This window comes from Eretmochelys imbricata, chromosome 11, assembly GCF_965152235.1.
Source record: "Eretmochelys imbricata isolate rEreImb1 chromosome 11, rEreImb1.hap1, whole genome shotgun sequence".
Taxonomy (NCBI): Eukaryota; Metazoa; Chordata; order Testudines; family Cheloniidae; genus Eretmochelys; species Eretmochelys imbricata.
Genome location: NC_135582.1, coordinates 56,369,187 through 56,391,824, shown reverse-complemented (window position 1 = coordinate 56,391,824; position 22,638 = coordinate 56,369,187). Strand labels below are relative to the sequence as shown.

The 22,638-nt window shown below is 40.8% G+C and overlaps 1 protein-coding gene across 1 annotated transcript in view; it reads left to right on the top strand.

Moving 5' to 3' along the window:
- HECW2 (HECT, C2 and WW domain containing E3 ubiquitin protein ligase 2) overlaps positions 1 to 22,638 on the top strand; it is a 171,624-nt gene that overhangs the window by 116,915 nt on the left and 32,071 nt on the right. Inside the window, exons 14-18 of the mRNA XM_077830363.1 lie at positions 3,944 to 4,078; positions 5,657 to 5,759; positions 7,786 to 7,882; positions 13,708 to 13,791; positions 18,301 to 18,410. Of these exons, the coding sequence (XP_077686489.1) occupies positions 3,944 to 4,078; positions 5,657 to 5,759; positions 7,786 to 7,882; positions 13,708 to 13,791; positions 18,301 to 18,410 (529 nt within the window). The remainder of the gene's footprint in view (positions 1 to 3,943; positions 4,079 to 5,656; positions 5,760 to 7,785; positions 7,883 to 13,707; positions 13,792 to 18,300; positions 18,411 to 22,638) is intronic.

Sequence of the window (22,638 nt, the reverse complement as noted above, 5' to 3'; positions counted from 1 at the left end):
TAAAGTTCGTTTTTAATTGCTTTGGCTTGTCCAGGCTTTGCTTCAAGAAGCAGCTGCAAACCACAGTGTAAAAGTGCCTCAGGCTTCTGGGGCACATGGCCACTTGTACATATGTGACACACAAGCCAAGATCCACCTCTTGTGTATGCAGGCATGGCTAAAACCTGTCTAGTGCCAGGAGGTACACCACCTGGGCAAGTTGGCATACATCCCAGCCTGAGTATTGTCATCCCTGGATGGATGGATCCCCCCAGGCATTGTGTTCAGGGCAGTCCCATTCTTACCAGTTCTCCCCTCAGTGACTTTCATAAATGGATGCTTCCATCATGGAGTGGGGAGCTGCAAGCTCAAGGTATGTGGTCTATTCACATGGCCAGGCTACACATAAATGTTCTCAAACTGTGAAGCAGCGTGCAACATTCTGAGCATGTCAGCAGTTCCTGTCACCCATTCATTCAGGCCAGGTGCTCATGGCGTGCACCACAGCTATGTTTTATGTAAACAAGCACCAAGTCAGACAACCTATGTCAGGAGGCAGTCAAGAAGTGGGATTTCAATATAAGGAATTATATAACTCCCAAGGCTTCACACCTGCTGATCTAAGCAGAGACCATGAACTCTAATGTGTCGGTATTTCAAGTTGTGGGAATTCCTCCAGTAGATATGTTTGCAACATGGTAGAACAGCGTATGCCCCCACTGTTGTTCCAAAGCTGGCCACAGTCAGGGTTCCATATCAGACACTTTCCTATTTCCATGAAACAATGATATACTATATGCTTACTCACCAGTACCTCTCATTCCCAGAGTGATATTGAAAGGCAAATAGAGGAAGGATGATCCTCATAGACCCAGCCTGACCAAGACAACCCTGTACTTTGATCTGCACAGGCTGTCCCTTACTTCTCCAGCTAGTCAAGGACTATAATCTTATAAAACCACAGTCAGGTGTTGCATCTCAACTCAACAAGTGCTTCACGTCAAGAGTTGGTTTCTTGTTGGTTAATGCCAGAAGTGGCACGCTGTTCAGCAGCGATCCAGAATATTCTGCTTACACCTTAGCTTCCTTACCATAAGTGGAAACACTTCTCCATGTGGGTGACCCACCAATATGTCTCTTAATCTTCAATCTAGAAGATTTTGAACTCTGTTCAACACCTGAAAGAGTCAGATCTGTGTGCAGTGTAGTTGTAGCCGTGTCGGTCCCAGGATATTAGAGAGACAAGGTGGGTGAAAGAGACAAGCTTTTGTGACCTGAAGGAGAGCTCTGTGTGGCTCTCACCAACAGAAGTTGGTCCTAGGGAGGTAAAAGGTTAACCAGTTAATCTGCCTTAACTCTTAACCTCACACCGGCCGACCAGCAGCACCACACCAGCTGGAGCGGGCCCAGCCGTGCCGCCCGGCACGACAGCACCGCCTGGCCAGAGAGGCCCTAGCCATGCCAGCGGATCGGCCCCAGTCCCAGCCGCACCAGCCTGCAGGATCAGCCTCACATGCTAAATCAGTTAACCATTTAAACCACACATTTTAATAATTTAAACAGTTAACTTTTTAAATGGTATTTACATCCCTAGTTGGTCTAGTAAAAGATATTAGCTCACCCACTTTGTCTCTCTAAGAGTCAGATCTAGCAGTCAGCTTGATCAAGGTGCATCTGGCTGCAATTCCTACATGTCACACTCGTATTGGTGGAAGGACTATGTTCACTAATCCCATAGCAACCAGATTCCTGAAATGATTGAATAGGCTTTGCCCACTTATTTGGGATTTGGCCCTGCCTTAGGGCTTGAATTTTGTAGGCTCTTAAGGGGCTTCCATTCGAGTCCTTAGTCAGTTGTTCAGTGTTACATCTTTTGTCTAAAGTACTCTTCTTAGTAGCCATCCCCCCACTATCAGCCAATATACTTACTGGTCTCTTTTCCAAAGCCACACACTTAGAAAAATGAACAAAAGTTGCATACTCTGGATGTGTGCAGAACTCTGGCTTTTTATCTGGATAGAACAAAACTCCTCCAGGTTTCTTGTCAGCTCTTTGTTTCCTATGCAGAGAGAATGAGAGGTCATCCTGTGATGACACAGACTTTCTAAACGGATTACCACCTGCATTTTTGTGTGCTATAATGCCAAACTTCTGACACCTCTTGAAAAACTGTCAGTGCATTCATCTAGAGCACATTTAGCATCTACTGGCTTTGTAGGAACCAATCCTCTCGTTGATATTTCCAGGGTAGTGATGTCTATGTACCTTTGCTAGATATCAAGAAATTATAACCGCCTCAAGGGGTGACATGAATGTTGGGAAAGCATTCCAACAGTCCCTCTTCAGATGGGACTCTGAGCCCCATCTCCATTGAAAACAGCTTGGGCGTCACCTCCACTGGAATGGACCTATGTAATCTCCTGAAAAAGGAAAAACTGTTGCTCTTCAAGATGTGTTGAATATATCCATTCTGTGACCTACCCTCCTTCCCCAGCACATCAAAGTCTCTCATTATGTGATTCTCATTCAAAGGAAGTGAAAGAGAGTTGGGGGAGTGGGTTCCACCCTTTATATCTTTAGATCCAGGCACAAGGAAGCCAGGTACCCTTACAAGTACCGCTAGGGAAACTCTAGCATTGGTGCATGACATCTCTTCCACAGCCATGCACACAATAGAATGGACACGTGCAACGCATCTTGCAGAACAACACTTATGAGAAGATAAGTAGCCATTTTCCTCCTCAACAGCCAAAACTCCCAGCTGAGGAGAAGGCTGTCAGAATTGCGGGGCAGCCAGCTGGGGCAGGAGCAGATGCAGACTGGAGCAGGGGCATGAGCTAGAGCAGAGCAGGCTGAAGTGGGAGTGAGCCCAGGAGCAGTAACGGGCTGAAGCATGAGCATAAGCAGGCTGTCAGAACTACAAGGCAGCTACTAGTACTTCTGGCCAGGAAGTGACATTGAACAGACAGGAGGAACTGCTTCCCTTGGGAGCTGATGTACCTGCCTTGGGATCGCCTGGGTGGATTCTCAGTCTAGATATCCTTCTCCCCCTATGGTGCCACGTGTCTTCTTCACAGTGTCTGAAAATCCCCAAAAGCATGAGAATGGCAAGGAAATGGTTCCCAAGTGTGACACTAAAACTGGAACAAGTTTAAATTATCTTGGAATAGAGAGGGGGTTTTGGTTTTTTTTTTTTTGCTCTAATTGTATTGCAGCTTGAGGCTTTTCGGGTTTAGGACCCATGATCACGTGGCCTTCTCTCAGCAAATGGCTAACCAGTCAATACTTGTCATTTCTTCTTATCCCAGGAAACCATTGGGCCTGCCTTAAATTCTTTTTTTATATTTTTGGCATCATCTTCTCTGTATCCCTGGTCGATTCTCTAAGTTGGCCTACCTAGAATAGTTCTAGCAGAAGGATGGTGAAAACTCCTTTTAACCTATAATCACACTGTGTCCTCGAACATAATCATATGCTTGACATGTACACACCCCAGCTATATTTATAATGATATGATAAATAACTTGTTAAAGTGCAATGTTGTTGCCACTAAGTGACCTCCTTTTAGATGCATATAGATTAAATGAACTGGTGAATGTGCTGACATAACTTCTGTTAGACATTCACGTCCTCTTTTCTAGAAGAACAATCATGATTTGTCTTGGTATTTTCATGTTGTGGGCTATCTGAGGATCTCAAAATGCTGTATAAACATTAATGAATTAAATCTCATAAGTCTCCTGTGAGAGACAGACACGTTATCCTTGTTTTACAGAAGGGGAAAACTGAGGCACAGTGAGATAATTTCCTAGAGTCTCAAAGCAGTGACTGGAACCCAGATCCTCCTGTGCTTTAACTCTCACACACTTTCTCTCCTGCCAGTGTACTTACAGCAGGAAGGTGTAGTTAGGAAGCTCCTAAGTTACAATGAATGTTGACTCTGAAATCTTTTTTCCTTTTCTAGGCTTTTTTTGTTGACCACAATTCCCGCACCACTACGTTCATTGACCCACGGCTTCCCTTGCAGAGTAGCAGGCCCACTAGTGCATTAGTGCATCGACAGCACTTAACCAGACAGCGCAGCCACAGTGCTGGTGAGGTAAGCCTGAACTGCCCCTCCTGCTACTTAGCTAACAAGGATTTCAGGATCATCCAGTTTTCACATCATTCCATTCAAACATTATTTTGTCAGTCGTTTAATGGTCCTGCCAGTGTGGTATCCACCTGCAAACGAAAGACGTTCTTGCCTTTTGAAAAGCCAATGATGGCCTTTATTGTACAAGGAAAGGTCTGATTTGATTAAGCTAATAATCTGATAGGATTTTATCTGCTGCTATTAAATGGCAGTAACTCCATCAAACCACAGGAGGGCTCTTGAATACAGATTTCTCCACCAAACAGCCGTAGCCTGTTTTTTACTAGCACAGCAATTCACACTGACGTGGGAAGTGTCAAAGCAAGTAGGCGATTTAATTTAGAAAAACAAGTTTTTGTGCATGCACGCCCAAACCTTATACTGTTTTCCCACCTATTCCATGGTACTATAGACCAAGAAAGGTGAAAATTCTTCTTACCACTGACAGAATGACAGACCGTTAAATGTTGTGGTCCATATGATATTACACTAGTAGTAATAATATAACCTTTTTAGAACATGGATTCTAAGCAGAAGTGCTTAAAACTCCTTATCTATAATATAAAAAATTCTGTATTTGGGTTCTGATTACAAAGCTCTTGAACTGTATTGTTTTCACTAGAAGGTTTTGAGTAAATTATGTCCTGACTGTAAGATATTTTTATGTTTATAAGCATATGCAAATACTGTAGGCTCATTCCTTGACTGTACTGAGTTTACCTTCACTGAAGTTGAGGAAAGGGGTGGGGAGGGTGATTCTAAGCCATGTTTCCACTCTCATTTAGGTCTGGTTAGGGACCAACACTGCACTCAGCATAATTTAGAGAAGCTAGAGGGCTGCTCTAATTTATGCTATCTGTGAGTAGCAACTGTAGCTGATGAGGGTCTGCCGGAATGCTTCCTTACTCCTTGCGTGCATTTTCCCGGCTTCCCACCCCTGACGTACCTTACTCGGGGATGGCTGATGACGACCTGAGAATTCCCTTGCAGTGGGGGAAAACTGGTGCTGCCTCTTTAGGACAGCTTTCTGCCCTCTACACTCTGATGCAATCTGTAATTACATTATCATAAACTCTTTGTTCTTCCCTGCTATGTTCAGTGCACAGAATGGAGCGGGAATAAGGCAAAGGAATTAATAGTAATAATTAAAAGCAAAAAAACAATGGTAATGCAACAAGATCAAGCCCACAAAAGCAAGAAGTTGCTCTGACATTAAAGCGATTCCTAGTAGTGACCATAATCAAGTGTTGCTTTTCTGTGAAAAAGAATTCTGTACAAATAACACCTTCTTGCTCCCTGTGTGAGTTCAGAGTTCCATCTGCTCTATTTGGTGATACAAAATAATTTTGTTTTAGTGCTTTTTACTTGTGTGTGCCCTGCAGAATCCACACAACTGAGAGAGTGTGAGCTGGATTCTAGTGCTTTTCTTAGTCATCATGAGAATTGTTTCCTGTCTTTTAGATCTAGGCCATGATGAAGAAGGTGTTTTGTTTTGTTTTGTTATTTGCTTGTTGCTGACCATAATTACTACTGTACTTTTAGGTAGGAGAGGATTCCCGTCATTCAGGACCACCAGTTCTACCAAGACCGTCCAGCACGTTTAATACAGTCAGCAGGGCTCAGTACCAGGACATGGTTCCAGTGGGTATGTCAGGGCTTGGAGTTCTCTTGAGGGAAGTGTACTTTGATTTAACTGTGCATGTCTGTGTGCACTGCTGGGTTTTTCTAATTTTTGCTTTTACCGTATGTTATGGCTAGCTCTATCCATTATCAATCCCTATCATGGAATTTCAATTTGTGTGCGTAATAGTGGAAAAACTTCCAGGCATGACCAATTTATTAATACCAAAATGTTTGCTAGTTAATGCAAAGGGTTTCTTGCATTAAATTTTCTAATTAACTTCCCCTCAGAAGTAACTAGAAGAGTTACAAATAGAGGGCCAGATTCTGTATTGACCTGGGCCCTATGTAGTCCCATTAATTTCAATACAAATACTAGGCTTTTATTTCAGAGGGCTTCCATGAGGTGTGAGGCACCTCAGAATTGGTCAGTAGCCTAAATTTTGTTCTCAGTTACACACACACAAAAGCCTTTTGTGATAATCGCCACTAAGAAAATAATTTAGTGCGCTGAATTAACAGGCATTGTGCAAAAAATCATGATTGATCTGCTTGATCTTTGTTCAGTAGCACAGTCACCACAAATTTAAACTCCTTTCACTTGCTATGGACACTGTATATTTTTCAGGTTGAGCTTTTGGAGATTTTTGAACAAAGATACTTTTAATTGCTGTTTAATAATTGACAGTGGAACAGGCACAAACACTTTGAGTGGGCCCTCGCTTCATAGGTGGAACCACTTTAGAGACATGAGTAAATATAAAATATTTATGTAATCTTTTTCTTTGTGATAGAATAAACAGTAAAAAATAAAAACCATAAATGAAAAGATGGCCACTGCCAATTACATTTCAATAGCTTTTCGTTACTTTTGACTGTAATATTTGTCAGACCTTCTTAGAAGTTTCATTAGTGACTGCATCTTACTCCTGTATGGCACAATACAAGTTGCCTGCCAATCTGTCCAGCAGTAGGATTGCTATTGTCATAAAAAATGTGTGCAGCTGTGTAAACCATGTATGTTCAAATACATGCTGCAGAGCAGGAAGAAAAAATGATGCACTACGTTTTAGTGCAACACATCATCATCATGGGTACTAGGAAGGAAGTTATAGTTCCCAGTGACAGAACTGCGTTATTGAGTTATAAAGGCATATGATAATAGTAGAATATTTGTTGCCAGATAAAACTATTTGAAGGTAGGACAAATTGACATACCAACATTGACAGTGTCTTTATGAATTTGTTGTTGATCATTTTATTCCTTTCTCATTCTAATGTTACAAAAAGGAAGAGGAATAAAATCTGTGAAGCTTTGAGTCTTTCTTGAAAGCAAAAATAAGGAAATTCACCATTAAGGCAGAAGAGCTGGCCAATACACTTGTCATTGTGTACCATAAGGGTTTAGAATCACAGTACCTAGGCAAAGTGGCATGAGTTAAGGCTGGTATGGAAGCCTAGATTTTCAGCCTTGTGTGAAGATATTACTTTTGTGAGACTATATCAGATCCTTAATATGAGTAAAACAGATCATTATTTTTCAGAATAGTGGAGGCAAGGAGAGGAGAAAGCAAAACAAAAATACCCACACATTAATGTGCAGCCAATAAGAAGCACATGCAATTTACTATTAAGCAGTGAGCTTATGTTTTCACCGGTCCTGTAAGTCTAAGAAATAAAGAAGTATAGAAAATAAGGCCCCGTACACTTTATTCATGTGGTTATATGTTCCAGGTTGGCGTGAGCTGCTGGTGTATGTGATGAAATATTATAATACTCTGAATTCTTCAGAAAGGCACATTAACATCTGATGATGTTTTAATCTAAAATTTTATTCATAATAAAGTGGGCCATGTATATACAAATTCAAAAACCAGCACTAGCCTTTAGGCTAAAAATGTAATGAAAAGATCATATTAATGTAGTAAATAAAAAGATTATGAATATAAAGACATAATTCCATTATCATTATTATTCAGAAGTTATAAAAATATAATGCTGTTTTTCAATGCACCTGTTTGCAGTAAGCTGTTTTCGGTTGCCACTTACAGCCTACAACGACAAGATTGTCGCATTTCTGCGACAGCCCAATATCTTTGAAATTCTACAAGAGCGTCAACCAGATCTTACCAGGAATCATTCACTCAGGTAATGATGTTGATTCTGTTCTCCAGCTTTACTTTCAACTGACTGTCCCATTTCAGAACAGACCATCAATTCGTATTCTTTATTTCTGGCAAAGTTTGCAGTATTAAAAAAAAAAAAGGGGGGGGGGGCAATATTGCTTGCTCGATGTCCATTGGTCATTTATAAACTTAAACCCTCTCCTCTCTTCCCTCCCCCCCCCCAAAAAAAAATCCCCCAAACCTTGTGTAATTTCAGCTTAATCAAAGAACTGCAGGAAACATTCCTTTAATGTGCTGTTATATAGTGCCTTGGACCTTTGCAATAGTGCAGTTACGCTCTTTCAGGAACTTGCACACATGCATCCAGCCTGTCGGTTGCAAGGCCATAAATAGCGCACTTTAGTCTCTTCTCCATGTCTTCTCATTTGGTTCTCTGCTCAGCTCCTCAGCCATCCTCAGGTGGTGCCCAAGTAGGGCAAGTTTTCCCACGCTAGGGAGGGTTGCAGGGGAAAGAAAAGGAATAGTGGAAGCAGGTGAAACTGCATGACCTGGGATCTGTCCTTCTTCCTTCCCTTCCCCACTGCAAATGTGGCCATGGGCACCTCTGCAAACCACAGCTCCTCAAAAGGTACCTGGCTCCTCCCCCTGTTCTTAAACTGCAGCTTGACAAGCTGGTCTTATCTTCTCTGCTCCCTTAGCACTCTTCCTAACCACATTAGTGCATGTGGCCTGGCTCCCGGAGCCACCAATGAACTCTGCCATCGCCAGCAACACGTAGCCTTGGGCAACCAAGGAAGTGGAAAGAGAGTGTGTGCATGTGAATAATAATTTTCAGTGAGGAACAGGGAAGAAGAGAATAATGAAAACAAAAAGGGATGGGATGAGCAAACCCATGCTAGGCAGATAGGCAGGGGAGAAAGTGAGCATAGATGGACAACTCAGGGTGCTGGGCGTGGAGCAAGGGGAATGGGAGCTGGAAGAGTAGGATGCCAGCCTGCCATTCCATTACAAAGACAAAGTATCTCGGGGGGGAAAAAGGGTTGGAGCTACTGACGTAGGATATCTCCAGAAGTCACAGAATCTCACCAACAGGCAGGCAGGCAAGATGTGGCCTTTGGTGGTCCATGGTTGTGAAGCATTCAGTTAGAAAGGCGTTCGTTGGGGCCCTGCTCATCTTCCTTGATATATATTGTAGGGTTCTTCCTAAACCTAGAGTTGGCCCTGCATTTTTGGATAAGTTCAATCAGCAATATCCATTTAGCATGTTTAGAGTTGCACATTTTTAGAGTTGCACAGATGGTTTAGGAACAGACCAGTATAGTTCTTGCACAACCGCAAGAGATACATAGTATATTATCAAAGATGCTTTATAATATTATATGATGATTATGGTATTATATATCACAGGTAGAATATAACTGATACAGGGTGAAATTCACCCCGTGCAGAGGGTCAACACAAAGCCACTAAGTCCTTCCTATACACGTACTTAATTTTAAGAGCATGAGTAGTCCTGTTGATGTCATTGGGATTACTGACATGCGTAAATTAAGCAGGTAGTTAATTGCTTTGCTGAACGGAAGTCAAAGGGTTTAGCACATTGCAGGATGGAGCTTTAAATCCCTCATAAAAATGCTGGACTTGTCTTATGCTGTCTTAAGTCTTATGCTGACCCTTTACACAGGAGTGAATTTCACCCTTAGGGTATATCTCTTTTGTAATTAAGTATATGTTGCTTAGCTGTAAAACTAACTCGCTGTTAACATGGGAATTAGAAATTGGTGTTCAAATGTATGTTTCCAGAACTGTCTTGGAGACACTACTGTTGAAAAATGTGTGAGTTCATTGCTGCACATCTGTCATTATGGTAGTTAGGAAGATTTTGATCTCACTGTGCACTGTGGCTCCCAATGCAGTGCTCTCACTTCCCAGAGTCAGAGTCTCGCGTGTTCTAACAGTCTGATCAGGATGTGCTGGCTCAAGAGCTCGCACTACTTACCTGCCTCCTTTTCTGTGCCGCGATACACAGGGTGTGACCGCACCGCGGTTAGAGGCGTGACTGCAGCACGTGTAGCTGAAGTAACTGGCCGTGAAGCTGCAGCAGCACAAGGCTGTACGCTTGAGTGGCTGGCCTGTGCTGCTGCCCGTGCTGCCGTAGCTTCACTGTTGTTGTTGTTGTTGGAGCTAGCTAGATCAAGCTAGCTCCGGTATGTTTGCACATGCAGCGGTCAAACCTCTGATTGTAATGTAGACGTGCTCTTAGTGACCCTGCATGCCCTGCACGTTCTCAGAGCTCAGTCAGCTATCCTGCTTTGCAGTTTCCCTGAGCTTCATGTCCCAACAAGTAGACTGATGACTGATTTATCCTCTGAGTAAGTCCTGGTTGACAACCCTGAAATCAACTACCAACAGAATTCACACTTTCTAGAAAATTGAGGGGAGGAGGAAAATCAAAGCAGATCTCAGCCTGTCGAAGTATTCCCTGTTTGTACCCATATTGTTATGCAGAAGGCTTGTCTCATTTGAATTGTGTTCAACATGTGAACAAGCCAATCCATCAGGTAATAAAATAAAACCAACTTCTGTTTTTTTCCCCTGAGGTTCTTGGCTTCAGTTACTCCAGTAGCAACAGCCCCAGTGTCGATTTTCTTAATTTCTGCCCTGTTATACTCAGTTTGCAAATCAGAAGATGTTCAAAAGATTGTTGACGCTATCATCAGATTTTACTTCTTCTAGTATCTTGGTTCCCGGATCATAGTATCAGAGCAAGCTTGCCGCGGGGACCTTGTCAGGATCAGTTAGTTCACAGCTTAAAATTACAGACCAAGGGTAAAAAAGGTGTTAGTATGTGCCAGTAGATAGGATCCATTACTCAGTAGGTACAGTTTGTCCCTGCAGTAACTAGACTGAAGAAATGTGTCTGTCTCTCTTACCTGCCTTAGTAGAGGGATGGAGGATTTTATTGAATAGAGGAGCATGATGCTTTGTTCAGTATAGTTGGTTTGAGAGTGGGTACACTGTATGGCCAGATCTTTGCTCTCGCTCCTTGGAGTTATGATGCTTGGTTAAGAATTAGCTGCCTTCCTTTGGCCCCTAGCCCCTACTCCCACATTCTTTAAAACTGCATCTCACACAGTTTTTATAGGACTGACGCTTCCATCACATCGCTGTGTATCTTTTATAATGATGCTACTACCCGTTTTCCTAGTTAGCTTTTAGGGCCCTGATTCAGCAAGATACTTGAGCATGTGCCTAATTTGAAGCATGTGACACTGAGTAGTGCCATTGAAGTCACCTAAAGTTAGGCACATGCCTAATTGCCTTGCTGAATTAAGGCCTGTTGGGGAAGATGATTAATAGTGTGCGTATGACCAGTATGCACTCCTCCTGTGACTCTGTTGTATTTGTTTGTTCTATTATCAAAGGTGCACGTTAAGTTTAAATTATTATGGAAGTTTAAAAATAAATCCTATCTTGGATTACCTTTTTGTTTTAATACACGTGCACACAGTTGGACAGTATGTGAAGAACTGAGCATGTTGTTATTGACATTCACTTCTCCATAGCTAGGGATTATAAATTACTTTCAGTTGTACAGCAGCTCTTTTCTGGATTGGCTGGACTCTCTCTCTGACCCTTATGGGGGTGGCAGGCCATTACTGGGATTTCTCTGGTATTTCCCTAGTAGTCGTGCAGGGCTAGAACTGCTTTTTATGTATTTTCCCTGTCTTTGCTTTAGTTGGGGCTTTTGATGAGGAGTTTTGGGCCAACTCGTGTATGTCAGTAGTAGGAGGCAACAGCTCTTGTGGTTTGAATTTCTTCTCTTTCTCTGTGGCTTTTAATTTGTTTGTGTCTGAAATGTGTGGGTTTACTGCTGGAAAGTTTGTACTGTTATTTTTCTGAGGAAGTGATAGTTTCTGGAGGGATTTTTTGTTGCTTGCAAAAGGTACAGCAGTTTTGTTTTTAAACACGTACGCTTGCTTGCTTGCTCGGACATCCCAGCCCCATTGAAGTCAATGGCAAAGTTCCTATTCCCAGGAGGGCCACGATTTCATCCTTCTTTACATACATTTCTGACCTGACTTCTAGTGCTGCTATTGCTATGGCTTCATCTTGTTTCCCCTTCTCTGCGTCTCCAATGCTCTCATCTTCCTCTCTGATTGCCTCACCGTATCCCTTTATCAGCTTTTTGCTTCTCTTCCTTCCCATTTGTGGTCATGTGAACGCTACTTCATTCTCTTTCCTACCACCTCCCCACTAGTTCCTCTCACCTTTCCTCCCTGCCCTCATATATCCTACGCTCCCAGGTGTGTTTTCTTTTCTTTCTCCTCTGCCTTGCTCCTCATCACCTTCAGATGTTATACAGGTTCCCATGCCCCATATTCTTGTCCTCCCATCCTCAATCCCGTCTCCTTTCCTGGCATTCCATATTTAACTCACCTAACTTTGTTCCCGTCCTTTTTTTCTTTTCCCCTCCTTCTCAACAGCTGTGTTCATTCTCTCTCTGTGCCATTTTTAGCCCCCTTGTCTGCCGCCCTTTATTTTCTTTGCCTTCACTTAAATCTGGCTGTCTCCTTGTGACTTTCTGTAGCCATCCTCTGACAGATTCACAGAGTCACCTTTCCCCTTCTCCTTCCAACAGCTTCTTCTCTTTTTGAGGTCCATCTAGCCAACCTTTTACTACTGTTCAAGCTGTTGTCATCTTCCATCCTGCCTCAGTTGTTTTCTTTGGGCCTCATGCCTAATTCTGAACAATTTCAGCTTTTGTCTTGATGATCCCCCCATCTTCCTGCTGAAATCTCTGCCCTTGTTTCTTCCTGTTGTCGCTCCCCAGTTCCTTTGATCTATAGCATCTCTTCCACCACAGCCCCAAAAGTGGCTATATAGCTAAGGTTGCTGGAGATGTGCAGAATCAGCACATCCCATCAATAGCTTGGTGCAAACTAAATCACCCACTCTCGAGGAGAGGCCAGTGGTGAACTCTTACCCCAGAGTACAACAGATTTCACTGATATAGAGAGGTGTAACTTCTGAAGCTGGTTCAAGGTCTTGTTCTCCTGACTCTGTTGCAGTTAAGTAACACGCAGACTTCACTCACCCACCCCCAAATAATTGTTTTTTGTTCAAAGGCATGCATCTGAGGACTTTAATCAGCGTACAGCCTAAAAATCACCAGCGTTGCACAGTGTTGGGCATGCATAGAATCCAGAATAGTGACTGACTTGAATTGGGAGGTTGGGGAGGGAAGTGTGCGGGGCTGGGGGGTAGGGGAGGGCTGGGAGGAAGAGAAAGGTGCATGCATACACACAGCAGAAAGCCTTTCTGGAAGATCTGTAAGTGCAGTGTTGTACATAAAAGCTACCTTAAAAAGCACGAATGGTCTGTAATAGACAGCTTGAATTTGTACTAAAAAATGAAGGGGAGAGGAAAGGAGTTGGAGAGTACTACTTTAAGTAGTTCACTTTCAGAATAGCAATGTCCTCCCACAGGGCTCTGTCTGCTGCTTTGAATTCAGGGCCACAACTTATATTAACTTGAGGGATTGATTTTTATTGGTTGGATGGCTGTGTTACCTGAAGCAGCCTGAGCATGTTACAGATGAGGGCAACAGGAGAATCATTCTTCTGAACAAATTAGGTTGGTTTTTTTTTTTTTTTTTTTTTTTTGGGTTGTAAGATTCTATTGCTCACATGGACATGGTGTGGCAGGGAGAAAAATGGTGTCTGAAATAGAGAGGCATAACCCAGAGGTCTACTGGGTATACCCAGCATTTTTTCTTGTTGCCCTGGTGTACATTGGTGCCTTATTTGCAAAAGATGTCTTGGAACTCTTCCTTTGCTTAAACAGGGAGAAGATCCAGTTTATCCGAACAGAGGGAACACCTGGACTAGTGCGTCTATCCAGTGATGCAGACCTTGTCATGTTACTAAGGTAGGTAGCAGTGCTTCATAATGGATGGTTGGGAATATGCTGTGAGCAGCTGGGGAAGTGCCTTCCTGTGTATTGTGTGTACTGACAGGGTGACCTAAATGTCTCCCCTTCAGTTCTCAGAATTGCAGCTGGGGGAGCTGCAGCAGAGGATTCAGACTCTTGATTTTCCCAGTGCTGAGATTCCAGATGTCGGTTATTAGTAGGGAGATCACATTTTTCATAGTGGTGCGGAAAAATGATTATCCCTGCGGGAAGGAGGGGGTAAAAGAGTACAGTACTGCAAGTAGAATTTAAACCTAATTACAGTCCAAGCTACTATATGATTCTCTTGCAAGGAAAAGAATAAATGGGCTTGTCCTGATTGCCCTAAATTTTTCAGTTATAGTCACTGTTAGAAGGACAGAGATTTATATAGATCAGTACAGTTTGAAAGTCCCTGCTCTGTGCTCCTTCAAGTATATTTTCTGTTTACCTCTGTGATTTGCAAGTACCATGTTTTTGGAAGTTAGCACTTGATATGCTTCCGTTATTTTAGCTGAACACCACACTGTGTATCTTTCAACTATGCTGACAGTTTTTGCTCACTTTGTTGATGGGATGATTGATTATTGCTTTTTAGGAGTGGGGAACTGTCCCTTTAATGTATCCCACTTCAGCATTGGTTCAGAAAAGAGAGATCAGGTAGGAGAGGTAATATCTTTTATTGGACTAACTTCTGTTGGTGACAGGTTTCAGAGTAGCAGCTGTGTTAGTCTGTATTCACAAAAAGAAAAGGAGTATTTGTGGCACCTTAGACACTAACAAATTTATTTGAGCATAAGCTTTCGTGAGCTACAGCATCTGATGAAGTGAGCTGTAGCTCACGAAAGCTTATGCTCAAATAAATTTGTTGGTCTCTAACGTGCCACAAGTACTCCTTTTCTTTCTGTTGGTGAGAGAGACAAAATTTCAAGCTTACAAAGAGCTCTTCTTTAGGTCTTCAGACCTGTGTAAACTTGAAAGCGTGTCTCTCTCACGAACAAAAGTTAGTCCGATAAAAGCTATTACCTCACACGGCTTCTCTCTCTAATCCTTGGACCAATATGGCTACAACACTGCATACCCAGAAAAACAGGCAGCTGATAGTAGCGTCTTTCTTATGTCCGACACATGGTATGCTCATTCAGGGTGTAAGTGTGATAGATTTTTCCCTGAAAAACAGTTTTTTCTCTAATATATCTGTAGAAAAGTTTTACATTTAATGTTAAAAATAGTCTAAATTATGAAGTGTTGGCATTAATATAATTATTATTTGGGGTGACATTGCATGAACATAATGGTCCCTTTTGGCCTTAAAATCTGTGAATTAATTAAAAGCTATTAACATTTTAGTCTGAAACTGTGCTGATGTTGTTTAAAGAAAAAATAAAAAGAATAGAAGACAAAATTGTAGGGTTTTTTTATTGGTATATAATACATGAAGAGGTCACACGTTTTACAGAGAAAACTGAACCTCGATTTCTGTTTTAAATAGACATGATATAAATCATTTTGTCATTGCTGCTTGAATGTATTTTTCTGTTAATCTGTAAATTCTGCTCATACCGAAGACTCCAAGTAATTCTTATAATGGAAATACAATAATTTGATACTATAATTGATATCTCCCTTTCGTGGAAAACTCATAATTTAAAAAATTCAAAAAGACAAAGAGCACCCCCACAAAAATGTACAAAACCAAATATCTGATTTTTCAGATTTTTATTTACTTAACACACTTACTTCTTAAAATCAATTGTTTACAATGATTTTCTCTTAATTTAACTATTAAGAGATTTGATCTGTGATTAGCCCTCTTTTCAGTCCTAATAATAATCATTGTACTCAGGAAATAAATTATTGAATACATGATTTCTGTGTTTCTGTTGGTTCCCAAGAGCCTCAGTGGTGTACCTGGGAACTCATTAAGCTGTGTTGAGTTATTTGGTAAGTTAGCTATAGGGTGATAGTAAATATTGATGTAAAAGCAGAGATGGGGTTGTTTAAAACAGTAATTTAGTGTGTGTGCCTGATTTCTCATTTTAGAGTTAAACAGGAAAAAAAATATAAAATGTTCTAGCAGGAGCAATGCATCCTTGTCTTCAATGCATTCAAAATGTGGGAATTTTCTTACTGCTGGAGAACTTTACGCAAATTTTAAAATGTTTTCTCCCACGCATCAATAAAACTCAAATTTCAGCTGAATATAAACACCTTTTTATATAGGGAATGAAGGTGCCTTAGTTAAAATAGCCTGAGAATAACTGATGTAACACAAAAAGAAAAGGATTACTTGTGGCACCTTAGAGACTAACAAATTTATTTGAAATTTGTTTGTCTCTAAGGTGCCACAAGTACTCCTTTTCTTTTTGCGAATATAGACTAACACGGCAGCTACTCTGAAACCTGATGTAACAGAATATTCTGTTTCAGAGATGGGGTTCCTAGGAGGAGATAATTTGCACTCTGAGCTTGTAAACATACCATTAGGCTATATGCTATGCAGTTCTAGTTTTATCTTGTTAATTTAAACACAAATCAGGTTCTTAATTTATTCTCAGATTGAACCAGTTTTTTCAGATTTTATTCACATTTGAAGACCATAGTTCAACTTTTCTCTGTGAAAAAACATATTATATACTGCAGATGATTTTTTAGGAGTGCAAAAATGTCAGTAAATATCTGTTCCAAACCCCCCCAAACCATTCACAAAGAACTATTGGGGGTATCTGTAATGAACAGATTTGACATGAAATCCGTTTTATTTTAACCAGTTAGATTACTATATCACTCAGAAATGAGAGAACCACAAGACAATGATGTATTTGTACAGCCTAACAATTGAAAATAAAGATGGTCATTTAACTAGTCGATTCAATGTGTATATGTTGTGATAACATCCAACAGCTATGCTATTTCATATTTTATTTTATATATGTATTATGTTAAAATATTATAAACATGCCTGTTTTGGATGTTATGGTCTTATCAAATCAATGAGATTTAGGGTTATGCAAACATTCCATACATGGTCTATGAATTAGGGCTATCAATTAATTGCAGTTAACGTAAGCGATTAATGCTATTTTAAAAAATAGTCATGATTAGCTGCCGTTTTCACCACACTGTTAAACAATAATAGAATACCAGTTTAAATTTATTATAAATATTTTTGGATGTTTTTTACGTTTTCAAATATATTGATTGCAGTTACAACACAGAATACAAAGTGTACAGTTCTCACTTTATATTCTTATTTTTGATTACAAATATTTGCACTGTAAAAATGATAAACAAAAGAAATAGTATTTTTCAGTTCACCTCAGACAAGTACTGTAGTGCAGTCTCTTTATCGTGAACGTGCAACGTACAAATGTAGAATTATTTTTTTACATAACTGCACTCAAAAAACAGAACAATGTAAAACTTTAGAGTCTACAAATTCACTCAGTCCTACTTCTTGTTCAGCCAATTGCTAAGACAGACAAGTTTGTTTACATTTGCAGGAGATAATGCTGCCACCTTCTTATTTACAATGTCACCTGAAAGTGAGAACAGGCATTGTTGTAGTTGTTGTTGTTAGGTATTTACTTGCCAGATATTCTAAACATTCATATGCCCCTTCAGACTTTGACCACCATTCCAGATGACATGCTTCCATGCTGAATTAAAATTAGTATTCCATTATTGTTTAACAATGCAATTAAAAATCTGATTAATCACAGCTTTTTTTAATCTCGCAGTTAATTGTGATTATTTTTAATTGTTTGACAGCCATACTATGAACTATTAAATGGTATCTAAATTATAGATTATTTCAATGTTTCAGGCTGTGAAAGTTACACTGTACTTTCCAGAAAACATTTTAAAATCATAGAAAAATAGGTGAGACATACTGAAGCCTAACGTGGTGAAAACTCTATATGATACTTTTTTCTCTGTATATGACGTGTTAAGTAAGAGTAAATGAAGCATTAATTCCTAATAGACTAAAGAGTATATTGTTCAATTCACTAAGCCAATTCGCACATGATTGATTACACCAGAAGTTCAGAGTATTTGGCTCTGTTCTTTATGTACAATATTATAAATTTTTGTATAAGAAAGTGCCATGAATGTTAATGGTGTGTTGGCAGGGAAAATGTATAAGCAAAAGTATAAAACAATGTAACTTTTAAAGGGTTCATTAAAAACACGGACCTTAGTTTTGAAAACAAGTACACATCATCACACTGAGATGCCACACACAAAACTAAAACTGTGACTTCCCAGTCACTTGCAAGATTCCAGTCCTTGTTCTACAGAGATAACATTGAAAGAAGGGCAACAAAAGCCTCCTTTTTTGCATTCTGAGCATGCGCACAGGAGACAGGTGAGTGACTTTCTAAAAACCAGACTGGCTTTGAAGGTCACATTATTGCTAGAAAGTAGAACGTATCCTTGGCTCAGATAAACATCTTCTGCCTTCTCCTGTTTGCTCCTTTTTACCAGTTTGTTCGAAGAAGAAATAATGTCATACGTGCCGCCACATGCCTTACTTCATCCCAGTTATTGCCAGTCCCCAAGAGGTTCTCCAGTATCCTCACCTCAGAACTCTCCAGGTAAATTTTGTTGAAGTTTACAGTGGGATCTTTAGGGAGCAATTCCAGATACTTAGTGTGCACCAAATAAGATCAGGGAATAAGAATTTTGTCATTGACTTCACCGAGACCAGGATTTTACCCTCTGAACAAAAGCAGTAAAGGAATTCTTTGGCTGTCGGATACTTTTTCTGTAATTACTTCGTTACATTGACAGCTTTAATTCTGCATGATGTTTCTCAGAAGAGCCCTTTTTGTAAGACATGAAAGTCTTTCCAGATGATGAGGTAATAGACAGTGAGATGATGAGAATCCACTGTAGTCCAACAGATTTTGAAGTTACACAACAAAAGTAGACAAATAATGTAAATGTAACCTTATTATTTACTCTCCAATTCTGAAGCGTGTAGTCTCATTTTCATATGCAGTAGGAACATATAGCTCTATATATGGGGTTTATTTTCTTTGATTTTTGCTCTTTAGTCTGTAAATAATGCCTAAATGACTTGTATTTATTGGAAGTCGTAGCACTGCTGATTGGCTTGCAGAGGTTTATTTGATGGATTCTTGACAGGCTACACTGTCTTGGTGGCCTTTTGAAATAAGTTGGTGTTTTCAGTCCAGTTCTGGTAGGGTTCCTCATCACAAAATCCACCACTGAAAGTGGTGGTAATTGGCACTTCCACCAGAGCATTTTCACCAGAGTAGTTAAGGATTGAGGTCCTGATCCAGCAACGCACTTAAACCCAGGCTTCACTTCAAGCACGTGAGTATTCCCATTGACTTCACAACACAAATGAGGAAACTAAAATACCCCGTCACCCTGAGAGATGATCTTTCCAGTTCAAGGTCTTGGAAAGTGTGCTGTAGCTTGCCCTGGCACTGCCCATGCAGTACAAAATCTGTAGAACAGACTGTGGGGAAGTCAGTATAGCATCTTTCCTGAGCACTAAGATTTACTTTTAAAACATTGTTTGAAACATATTTTTGAAAAGAAAAATTGAAAAAAATTAATTGGTGATATTCTTGTTCTTAAAGGGGAAATACTATTCAGATAGGTCTGCTTCTTATTTTCTTGCAAGGCATGGGAAGTTTACTTAATACTGCTGGAAATTTTTTTTCAATGGGTTTGGGGATTCTCTTTGCAAACAAATTGAAATAAAACAGTTGTATGGCAGCCTCGTACCATAGGCCTACTATTAACCAGGATAACCTTTTCAAAAGACCTGACGTAGGCTCTTAAGTGCCTGAATCACCTTTGAAAATGGGACTTAGGCACTTATAAACCTAAGTACCATTGATTAGCAATGGGAATTAGGCAGCTAAGTCATTTTAGCACTTCTGAAAATTTTACTCCTACTGCACACAGGACACAGTGGCCTAGTAACTGCTGTAATCCCCCAAAGGATTAGTTTCATCACAATACTATAATAATCTCATTATAGTATTGTAGTAATGCTGCTGTCGTTATTAATTTACATTTTGCTTCATATAATTACATCCCAGTTTCCTTGAGATCAGAGCTCTGTTGTTTCAGCAGAACTAAAGCCTAATCCCATTTCAGATTCGAGCAAACCAACGTGATGAGGCATGAACCTCTCAAACTGGAAACTTGCCTTGGGCTCACAATGAGATTTGACAATAAAAAAAAATGTGTTCAAACTCCAGAACTTGTGCTTTGTTTCGGACTGGTAAAACTTGTTTCTAACTGACTTGAAAGGGTTCACGCTGGGGCACCAAAGTCTAGAGGGCTGAGGAATAAGGGGGAGTGACAACAGTTATACAAAGTCAGACTGCTGTCACTTACCATGTGTTTAAGAGTGTGCATACTGCAACTCAAGCCTGCTGCTGCACAATGATCTTTTTAAACCACCAGCTGCACGTTTGCCGTCATGTCGCCCATTATAGTCTCATCTGCCACTCCAGGATGTTAGGGCAGAAACACTCTGGCAAGAAGAATGGATATCTGGTATAATCCCCAACCAGTCCCTCGTCGCCAATCCCACAATTTGCCCACCTGGTTTTGACCTGCCCCATCGCCAGTGGTCCCTGTTGAACAGGTTCTGCCCCGGGCAAGGTCTCTGTGCAGCCAACCAGTATTGCTGGGGCCTTCATGACAGTCTACACCACTGAAGATGCCATCGCTTGGCTAGACGACTGTGCACACGCTAAATAAATCTGTCTGCAGACACACACTTTAGAATATGTGACAATATCTGTGCATGTTTAAATAGTGATTAATAATTTAGTTAATTCAGACTAAATTATTTCAAATGTAGCAAAGCCTATTTTCTCCTCCGAGGTCCACATACAGCAGTTTGATGTTTTCAAATATAGCTGGTATTATTTTATTGGAAAGGAATAGTGATAGATAAGTAAAAGGAAAAATGTGGGCTGAGACAAGACCACACCTGGAAAATTCAAGCCCGTAAGAAAGGTTATCAGAATGTTGTGTTTTTGTAGTCTTGCACTCAGCCCAACAGAACTAATAATCCATGCCCCATTCTCACAAGCTTGGGGTAGCATGTGTGTGTCCTGAAAGTCAAAAGACTGGATTCTGTGAGACCCAAGGGGGACTCTTCAATGAAAACATCCTGCTACCACTGCCATTCCAGCAGGGTGCTGTCAGTCTGAGCTCTTCAGCCTATCTCAGTGGTGGCGTGCTGCGAGGGGAAAGGTGATCTCTAAAACAGCAAGGGTCTGAAGCATTTGCCTTTTGTAGCTCAAACCAATACCTTGAACTTATGTGGAACACAGTCAGAAGCCAGTCCTGGTCACAGATCATGGTCATAAAGTTCTCCCTGTAAGCAGTTTTGCTAACCCAGCAGGCTGTTGCATGCTGCACTATCTGGAGGTTCCAGGTGGTCATGAAATGTGATTCATTTCACTCTTGATATGGATTTTGTTGCTACAGAACAAATGCTACCACTCTCCAATGTTTAATTTGTAATGAAAGGGATGCCGGGGCTCAAGCAGTTTTTTTTTACTTTCATAACTGATGCGGCAAGCCAGAGGTGACAGGGCTATGAACTCCCAAGCCCGGAGGTGCTGGGGCACAGCCCTGGCAAGCCCTGGCACAAATTTAAGTGCTGGATCTCTCCATACAATCCATGAACTGGGTTGGGGGGGCATAATAGGTGTAAAATAAGTTAGCTTCTCTTGAGGAGGTCCTTCTCGTCAGATTTTGTTGTTTTAATAAAATCTTCTTCTAAGAGGATTCCTAAAAGGTTTGTGCTTTGGATAAGGCCCCCTAACCTTCCAACAGACCTGTTAGTGGGTCCTAATCTGCCCTGATAGAGCTGGATATACAAAATCTGTTTGTTGCCAAAACAAAAAAAAGTGATGTGGTCAAACTGGAAATCTTTGACGTGCCTTGGGGAGAGATGGGTACGGAGTTGTAGTGTCCGAACAAAGGTCCTTTGAGGTATTTGGCTTCCTCAGAATACGCAAAGATAGGACACCTCAAGAGTGCTAAAGGGAGAAGAGAGTATCTTGAAGAAAGGAGCAGTGCATGCTCTCAAAAATGCCTGCTGCTGCTGGTAACTAGCAGGCACACTAAAGTCTGGTCATGCTCCCATTTTAACTTGTCCCTCCCACCTTAGGGCTGTGCAGTATGACAGGCTACATTTGATTCTACGTCACTATAGTTAAATTCCAATTATCCACATTATTTGTATTTAATATTAAATGTGTTTTCTGTTTATTCAAAGCTTTGGCTGTATCCTGAGAATTTGGATAATCAGAGTTTACCTGTACAGTACTCAGCTTTGGCAAAAGGGCACTAGCGATATAGAGGCTGCTCCTACATCCCTATTTCTCACTCTATTCCATGCCATGCACCTGTGAAGGGCAAGGCAGCAGTTTAAGCTGAGTTTTTCATGACTGTTTTGATAACAACTCTCTTCTGAACAGCAGTGAAATATACATCCACAGCTAGTGTTGCTGTTATTGCCTACATTTGTGGCAGCTACTATTTGTGTAGAAACTATTTTTGTCGTTTGTTAAGAAGAAAGAAAAAATGAACATCCATATACACGCACCTTATTGCTGCTGCAAACTTGGCAGTCTTTTATGATCAAAAGGGATTCTATCCTCACAGTTCTCATTTCTGAAGTGGGTCCACCAAAACACCCTGGTGAAGGTCCTGATTCAGCAAAGTATATAAAGCACCTATTTAAGCTGAAACACATAACTATTGCCATCCCTATCCAGAAAAGCACTAAACACATAATTTCTTTCCTGAATTAAG